General features: G+C 54.9%; 1 protein-coding gene and 1 long non-coding RNA gene across 3 annotated transcripts in view; one reads left to right on the plus strand and one right to left on the minus strand.

Moving 5' to 3' along the window:
- ZDHHC22 (zinc finger, DHHC-type containing 22) overlaps window positions 1-8,417 on the plus strand; it is a 9,194-nt gene extending 777 nt beyond the window's left edge. The window contains exons 1-3 of one of the 2 annotated variants that reach the window (XM_014534720.1): window positions 30-97; window positions 1,340-1,879; window positions 6,891-8,417. In XM_014534720.1, the coding sequence (XP_014390206.1) occupies window positions 1,354-1,879; window positions 6,891-7,156 (792 nt within the window). In that variant the 5' untranslated portion in view covers window positions 30-97; window positions 1,340-1,353 and the 3' untranslated portion in view covers window positions 7,157-8,417. Of the gene's footprint in view, window positions 1-29; window positions 98-1,339; window positions 1,880-6,890 lie in introns of those variants that run through there. The other variant, XM_005860173.2, reaches the window with a different exon arrangement.
- On the minus strand, window positions 1,945-7,021 carry LOC106725047. Its single transcript, XR_001360911.1, has 3 exons — window positions 6,935-7,021; window positions 3,047-5,298; window positions 1,945-2,776 (listed from the first exon to the last, which is right to left on the minus strand). It is a non-coding gene; the product is annotated as an uncharacterized LOC106725047 (long non-coding RNA).
- Window positions 8,418-8,890: the final 473 nt, after the last annotated feature.

Consider the following 8,890-nt stretch of genomic DNA (forward strand, 5'->3'; position numbering starts at 1 on the left):
GGGGTGCCTGGCGCTGGACCCCTGAGGGAGAGAGACTCGCGCTCCCCGTGCGGCCGCGGGTCCCCGGGGCACTGGCACCTTCAGAGGGGACTCCAAGGTGATCAGTCGCCCAAAGGGATGGGACAGCCTGGATGGTGGCCTCCTGGCACTCGCCCATCCCGGGTGCAGCTGCCTTCCCAGAACTTTTCTCGCGCCTCGGGCTCCCGACTCCTTAGCCCTTGGAAAAGTTCTCTCGGGCGCCCAGAATTCCATGCACCGGTGGCCTCCGAAGCTGGGCAGGAACCCGGGCTGGGGGTGAGGGAGGTGGAGTGGGGATGCGGCGGGGCTGCGCTCGGCGGTCGGGGTCGATCAGCCGAAAGGCTGGCCAAGCATCCGCTCCTGCGCCCAGGGCGAGCTTGTTGGTACCGAAAGGGTTTCGGCGCCATCGGCGTTGTTTGGATTTCTCGCTCCAGGAGGGCGGGAGGCAGGCGGGAAGGGGGGATATCGTCGCCTCAAATGAAAACGCTTTTTGCAAAGAAATAGCCAGGGCTGCCAGCGTGGAGAGGTGGGCTGACCAAGACCGGCTGACACAGGTATTCCGGCTGCCCCCGCCTCACCCCACTAGATGCCTCAGCGCCTGTGTGAATGGATCGATTGTTTTAATCGATTTTTTAAAAGCCAGGTGGCAGCGGCTGCGTGTGTGTACACAGATATACACAAACACAGACACCCAGGCACACACAGATTACACGTACAGAGTCACACACAGACCCTCCCTACACACACACACACACACACACACACACACCAAATATCACGGACCCCCAAGCACACATACTTCCAAAGAGTCAGATGACCTGTGAGGTCCCTGAGTGTTGCCCAAGATGGGGTGGGGGCGGGGGCTGAGAAAGGGGAGGTGATGCAGGACTCCCATAATTTCCCTCGGCCCCACCCCAATCCTCTGCCTTCTCCTCCTGGGAGGTCTGAAGGAGAAACCCCAAACCTGGGCTCTTTTCCACAGCCATAACGGAGCCCAACCCCTTGCCCCTCTTTTCCTTACAAACAAGCCCCAACCTCGCTCTCCTTGTGTCTGACTCCGGGGTGCCAAGGCGCCGAAGTCCCTCAGAAACCTTGGAGCCAGCACAGGGAAGTAGAGTCTGACCCCCAGAGGCCTTGGCGGTTGGACTCGGGGTCTCACGCCTGCTCCACCCGGGTTAGGAAAGAGAGGAGGGGCGGTCGAGGGACAAGGATGGGGAGCATGGACGGGTGTGAAGCTGGGCCGACGGAGGACGCCTGGGGAGCGCCCTAGGGCGCCCCCTGGACACCGCAGTAAGTTTTCCTCTCTCCCCGGTCCCCTTAGGAATGTAATCGAAGATGCTGGCCCTGAGGCTGCTCAACGTGGTGGCCCCCGCCTATTTCCTGTGCATCTCCCTGGTGACCTTCGCGCTCCAGCTCTTCCTCTTCCTGCCCAGCATGCGCGAGGACCCGGCGGCCGCGCGGCTCTGCTCGCCGGCGCTGCTCCACGGGGCCCTCTTCCTGTTCCTCTCGACCAACGCCCTGGGCAACTACGTCCTGGTCATCCAGAACTCGCCCGACGACCTGGACGCCTGCCAGGGGGCCTCGGCCAGGAAGGCTCTGTGCCCCCCGCCCAGCACCCACTTCTGCCGAGTGTGCGCCAGAGTCACCCTGAGGCACGACCACCACTGTTTCTTCACGGGCAACTGCATTGGCAGCAGGAACATGCGCAACTTCGTCCTGTTCTGCCTCTACACCTCCCTGGCCTGCCTCTACTCCATGGTGGCGGGCGTGGCCTACATCTCCGCAGTCCTTTCCATCTCCTTCGCGCACCCACTGGCCTTCCTCACGCTCCTTCCCACCTCCATCAGCCAGTTCTTCTCTGGTGAGTGGGTCTTGACAGGCAGGTTGGGCCCTACACAAAGACCCCACCCCCACCCCAACCCCAACCCCAAGTTTGCCAGATTTCGCAAAAATAAATAAATAAATAAAAATACCCCCCCCCACACACAAGATGCCCAATTAAATTATAATTCTGGATAAACAATGCATAACTTTTTAAGTGTATAAGTAACTCCTAAATATTGCACGAGACATACTTATACTAAAAAAAAATGTACTGTTACCTATCTGAAATTCAGTTTAACTGAGCATGCTGTATTTTATCTGGCAACCTCTCTCCCTACCCCAACCTCGTTCATCATCTTTTTGCTCACCATGGTCCATTTGCTCGTAGAGATGTGGTGATCCAGGCAATACACCTGCTCTGTGCCAGGCGGGCTGGGTGCTGGCCCTCCTTCCATGCAGCCTGTGAGGGGCACCCATGTTTTGGCCTTCCTCTGCCTGGACCCCAATGCTGCTCACACGTTCCCCTAAGGACTTTGCCTTCCAAACATCTTGCCAACCAGCCACAGTAAGATCAACAGGGTGCCAGCCATCCCCAGCAAGAGACTAAGTTCTGCCCTCCTGCCCATTATGTTTGACCCCACCAGGTGGTCCCAGCCTGCAGATGCCTCAGAGCAGGGGGCACCTGGTTGGAGATGCAGCCATGTTTAATGGTTGCATCCTCACACCACAGTGATGGGACTGGTGTGGGAACTGATCCTCCAGGAGGCTCATACACCTGCAGAAGCCAGACATGTGGGCCTTGGAAGTGGCGCTCAGCTGGGCACCCTGGTGAGGACTGTGTATAGTGTGCCCTGCAAACAGCTCCCTGGTTCTTGGCCCAGAGGGACCTGTGGCAGTTCTTACCACTTTACCTGGCCTTGCAACGTGTCCCTACCTCACTTTCTTCGTTAATGGTTGCATCCTCACACCACAGTCATGGGACTGGTGTGGGAACTGACGTCCCCGGGCGGCTCGGGCGGTCTCATACAGCTGGAGGCTCATACAGCTGCAGGAGCCAGACATGTGGGCCTTGGAAGTGGCGCTCAGCTGGACACCCTGGTGAGGACTGTGTATAGTGTGCCCTGCGAACAGCTCCCTGGTACTTGGCCCAGAGGGACCTGTGGCAGTTCTTACCACTTTACCTGGCCTTGCAACGTGTCCCTACCTCACTTTCTTCCTCTCCATCCTACCCTGGCCTTTGACTCTGAATGACCTGGTTTTTACAATTGATAATGTGCACACATGTATGTGTGTATGATATCGATTTCTCTATTTCTCAGATGAACAAACTGAGGCACAAATGGATTAAATGGCTTTCCCACAGCAGCACAGGGAACACAGCATGTTTCCTTAGCCACTGACCTTTCAGGGACAAAGAAAGGTGGAGTGCAGCTGCTTCCACTGAGAAGCCAAGATTGTCTTGATGTGCCTGGGCTGGACATTCATAAAAATTTTGCTCCACTCTGAGGGGAGCCATTATTTCAGCCTTTGTTGGGGCAGCAGCCTAATCTTTTGCAGGCGTAGAACTGTTGTGCCATTTGGCAGAGGGAACACAGAGACCCAGGAAGGACCCAGATAGGGGAGATGCCTTGAGGGCTGGTGGCTGAGCTAGGCCTGGAACTCAGAGCTCTCAGGCCTTCTGGAACCTGGCGCTGGCATAGGAGGCTGCTGGGACTGAAATAACCAGGAGGAGGGAGGGTAGGTGGGCGAGCTAGGGGGTGGAGTGTGAGCACAGGCAGGTGGAGAGATGAGGGGAGCCAGAGAACCTAATTACACTTTCTTTTGCAAGTAGTTTCCTCACATAAAAATGGATGTTTCCAAAGGGAGGATCTTGAAATGGTTTGATTTGAGATAAGCCAGGCTTAGAGGCCTATCCATATGTGCTAGGTTTGGGAGGCAGGAAAGGAAAAAAGAGGGATCTATGTATATGCTCTGGTGGGAGAACAGAACCAGTAAGTGCCTACCTTGGAGGCCAGATCCCATTCCAGCAGAAAGATGAGTGCCATTATCTTTTACCTCCTCACCATACCCACTAGGAAAAGAAAGGCCAAGATCTGTAATCTCAAACTCTCCCATCTCATCTTCCTCCTTTGCCAACCTTTCATCGTTTCCCTTGCACGTCCTTCTCCCCTTCCCCAGTACACTCTTCAGTGCCCTCCTCTCTATCTCTTCTCCACCTATTCTCAACCCAAGTGGTTGAGGACACTACCTACCTCATTGCTCAGGAGGACAGGAGGGAGTTGGAAGGCCCAAGTTGTCTGATTGAGCAGTTATTTTCCAGTTGTGGTACTTGTCCTCAACTGTGGCACTGTCCCTGACTTATATCTGCATGAGCATGAGATGGCTGGGAGTGTGGGCCCTGTGAGCTAGAAGTAGAAGAGGTCTTCTGGTGGCTGCTGCCCATGGGTCTTTAGCTGATGCTCAAGAGGTAGGAGGCTGGCCAGGTGGATTTTAGAAGTTGTCTTTTCTTGTGGCTTCATGGGATCAGTGTAAATTGTGTCACCTCTCTGAGCCTCATCCTTCTCATCTAGGAAATGGAGATGACGCCATTTGATCTGTGTCATGACATTTGTATAAGTACACCAGCGTGGTGGATGCCTCCAGAAAGTCCAGTGAAAGGGAAAGGGGATTAATGTTTGTTGAGCACCTATTATGTGCTACCCACTGTGCAGGTCTCATTTCATTCAGTCCTCACCACAATTCTGTGAGATAGGTATTATCATATCCATCTTAAAGGCTCAGGAACAAAAAGGTCAGCAAGGTTAAGTTGCTTCGAAGCCACATAACTAGTTATGATTCCAACCCAAGATTTGGACTCAGGGTTGCTAGCCTCCAGAGCTCATATTCCTTCCACCACACCACACTGCCTCTCTGAAGCTGCTTCTTGATGAATGAGCCTCTTTGGGAGGAAGGGAGCCCCTTGTCCCTGAATGTATGTTAAAGATGCCAGGCAATGATCTGTCAAAGGTGTTATAAATGCTTGGTGGGAAGCAGGGAGGGAGAGATTGGGTGGTGTGACCATTCAGGCCTTTAGAAAAACTCTGATTTTTTCTAAAAGAAGCAGAACTATTATTAGATAGTTCAGAGAGCTGAGGCAGCCAGGTTAGCCAACTTCAAACATTTCAAGAAAAAGCAGGTCACCAGAAGAACCTTTTGTAGTTGCCACAAGGGGCCAGGAGAAGGCCACAGGGTCTTTTCCGCAGGCCTTGATTTAGTGCCAGAAATAAAGCCCCTGAAAAACAGCTTCCATCAGCTCAGGCTTGTCCCCGAGGCTGAGATGCAAGGCAGGCCCGCATTGACAGCTCTGATGTTCTCAGGTCCCAGCTCGAGGGTCATCTCTCCCTGTCAGCATTCCCGGAGCCCAACGGGAACCCCGGTCCCTGGATCCTTCATCCTCCATGTGCTTCCTGAGCTAACCTGTGCTGACAAGAAGAAGTGGGTCAGAGGGAGGGCTGGCCCAGTGTGAGCCCCGTCCCGCTGCTGCCCCAGCCAGCTGAGGGGCTCCTCAAAATGCCAGCTGGAACGAGCCCTCCCTCCCCTGGGCAGATGGACTTATTGTCACCAACTTCGCAAATAGAAACCTGCTATCAAGCTCCCAGGGGCTGAGGGCAAGAGGAGGCTGCTAATGAGCAAACCCAAATCCTCCTGGTGGCCGAGTCCATCACTGCTGAGACTGGACAAGTCGTAAGAGCCCAGCCCTCAGGGGTCTGGAAACTGGAGCCTGGGGAGACCAGGGAAGAGGTAGACCGGGGCCAGGGGAAGCTGGAGGAGGGAGGGATATGGTTGCGATTTGCAGAGGTCAAGTAGGTTGTAAGGTGGTGTCTGGAGCAGGTACCCTCATCTCACTGGAGGAGGTGGTGGTGGGGTTGTCCTGCAGGAAGAGCAGCTGAGGGGGGCTTTCAAGTTCTCTCCTGGGTTCACTGCCCTGGCTGCTGGGCAGGTCAAGGTAGGTGTCTCTACCATGGCTGCCAAAGTTGCAGCCCAGCTAGGACTGCAAGCCCTGGGAAGAAGGAGAAAGCTTGATGGTCTAAAAGGAGTTAACGTTGAGATCTTTTTGGGTAAAGTCTCCTCAGCAGGGAGCGCTGTGCTGGGTGTGAATCAGAAAGCTGGCCACTTTGCACACAATTTTCCTGGATCGTGCAAACCTATGGAACCATTTTACAGATGAGCAAACTGCAACTCAGAGAGGTTAAGAAACGTGTTCGAGACCACAGAGCTGGGAGATTCAAACTTAGCGTGGACTGCCCACCCCTACTCTGAAGAAGAGTGTGGGATCTCTTACTCAGTTGACATTTAAAACCTAGTAATAGAAAGGGCTTGCTTAGAGAGGTTTACAGAAGGTCCCGCCCAAGGCAGGAGGCTGGACTAGTCTTCCAGGCTTAGCAAGCTCTCACTGACAGGAGAGCTCTGGCCGAGTGTTCTGGTGGCCACATTGTCCTCTTGTTAACACTAATGACTGGTTTCTTCTCTCAGTTGGAGCTCTGTGCTGCCCTGGGAGCTGGTTACTTATTCTTCTTGATGACTAGGCCCTGCTCCCCGTCACGCTGTCACCTGCCCGAGTCCTCCCGCTGATGCTTCCGGCTCCATGGGAGCAGGTGCTTCAGTCTAGACAGCTGCCCAGGCGCCAGCTCCCTCTCTAGCATCCTCAGCTCACCCCTCGCTCCTCCTAGAAAAAGCCCTTCTCCCTGTTTCCAGACCAGAAAGAGAAGGCAGAGAAAGACGGGCATCTCCGACTCAGGGATGTTAGTATCTAGGCGCCGCGCAGAGACGCTTCCTTCCCTTCTCCCCGACATCCCCAGTTCTCCCCTGGCCGTCAGCACTAAGAAAAAGTTAGGGCAACTAGTTTATCCTTCCTCTCCGTCGCTGCGGCGCTGAGATGGCTATAAAATATCGCTTCAATCTCATTAATCTCCCTCCCTTCCGAGCGGAAAGCGCCTGCAGTGATGGCAGGTCCGTACGTGGCCTGGGTGTAAAGCGATGCTGGTGTTTCCCCGCCCCCACCCCTGCAGGAGCTGTCCTCGGTTCTGAAATGTTCGTCATCCTCATGCTCTACCTCTGGTTTGCCGTTGGCCTGGCCTGCGCTGGCTTCTGCTGCCATCAGCTGCTGTTGATCCTCCGGGGGCAGACCCGCCACCAGGTGCGGAAGGGGGTAGCGGTGAGGGCCGGGCCCTGGCGCAAGAACTTGCAGGAGGTGTTCGGGAAGCGGTGGCTGCTGGGCCTGCTGGTCCCCATGTTCAACGTCGGAGGTGAGAGCTCCAAGCAGCGGGACAAGTAGCAGGCACACCCATGACTTCTCTCGGTGTCTTGACTCCTCCTGAGCACGAGACCATGGCACCCTTGTCCCCACCCATGACCCACTACAACCTGGATGGGTAATGTCCTAGCACCCACCCCTGGTCTGTGACACAGAGAACAGCATTGGCTGGTGGATCAACGACAAGGAGGAAAAAATGGCCACCCAGGCATTGTTACACTCTCCAGGGGGCAGCCAGGCGGGTGTCAAGAGGCCTCTGCGTTTGTTTCTTTTCCTTGGGGCCCCTCTTTGCCCCTCTGCCCACTTGATCCACTCCCTCTGCCATGTCTCATGTCGTCACTGCCATCTGCTGGGTCTTGTCCTCTAAGACCCATGTTGGGAGTAGGGATTGAATTCTTGCTGCTGATAGGATGCTCCCTGGGACCTGAAGTCTGGCAAAACTGTTTAAAATTACAAAGTGTTTAAAATTACCAAGTCTGCTCTGCCAACTGCCAGGGAGCTTGGGAAAGGAGGGGGAGTGTCCTCGTCCCCTCTGAGGAATTGTGGGCAGTGAGAGGGGAAAAGAACTCAGTAGCTTGCTGCCCACCCCACGCCCAAGTTGCAAGGCCCTTTCTTTGGGATGCAGCAGCCAATGGTCTGGGATTTCTTTTCCAGCTGCTATCCCCTGTGCAACCTACTCCAGCTGGCCACCCAGCCCAGTCCAGGGCCTGGCTGGATGCTTTCTTTTCCTGGCACTCTTCCAGCCTTGGCTAGATGCTGGGAAAGGAAGGAGAAGGGAGAAGGGAAGGGGACATACTTATAAATGAGAGGCATGTGACTACATAACCATATAGGGAGAGAGAGAGAGAGAGAGAGAGAGAGAGAGAGAGAGCACTTAGGGGAGAAGGAAGAGGGTGACACAGAGGCTGAGTGCTGGGATATTTGAAGAATGAGAATGAGAGAAGGAAATGGGTTCATTTCTTCCCCGTATAAAGGACATTCTGGCAGCTAAAGCTGTTCGATGTTAGGATGGCTTCCTGGGGAGGCAGTGAGGGCCCCAAACTGGAGGTGTTCCAGCAGGGACTAGGCAGTCATCTAGCAGGTGGGCCGGGAAAGAATCCCTGCACAGGCTTAGGGAAGGGAACATCTCTCCCACCCAGGATTCTGGTGTCCGCGTTGTGATCGCCAGGTCCAGATGATCTGTAGAGAGTTATTTGTTTTCATGGAGGTGGTATGGGCACGGAGGAGTCTTAAAATGATGATGCAAACTTTAAGGATCCCACCCAGCCACCGAGGAGTCTCTGGAGAGACAGATCGACCTGGGCGCTGATGCTAGGATCCCACCCAGCCACCGAGGAGAGAGTCTCTGGAGAGACAGATCGACCTGGGCGCTGATGCTAGTTAAGGCGGTTGGCATTTGAGGACAGGGAGACGGAGCAGTTCAGGGGCAGGTGGGGACAGTGGTGGGGAGAGCAGAGCTTGAAGGTCATGCTCAACTCGGAAGGGGAAGATTGGGAGAGTTGAGGCTGTGGAATGGGAAGACCAGAATATAGGGGTGCAATTGCCAGACCAGCGCTGTTATCTGACTGGCTCTGAATAAGGGCATGGCTGTGTGTTTTGGAACCCAGAGGACCAGACCCCTGGGGCATATGAGGGAGTGGGGACAACACATGTGCCCCCTCCTGACTGGGTCCCAAGGCCAGTCTGCCACCCATGCAGGCAGCGGGGCTGAAACCCACACCTACAGTGCCCAGTTGGTGGCCATGGCAACCCCAA

The sequence above is a fragment of the Myotis brandtii genome, unplaced genomic scaffold (genome assembly GCF_000412655.1).
Source record: "Myotis brandtii unplaced genomic scaffold, ASM41265v1 scaffold132, whole genome shotgun sequence".
Lineage (NCBI taxonomy): Eukaryota > Metazoa > Chordata > Mammalia > Chiroptera > Vespertilionidae > Myotis > Myotis brandtii.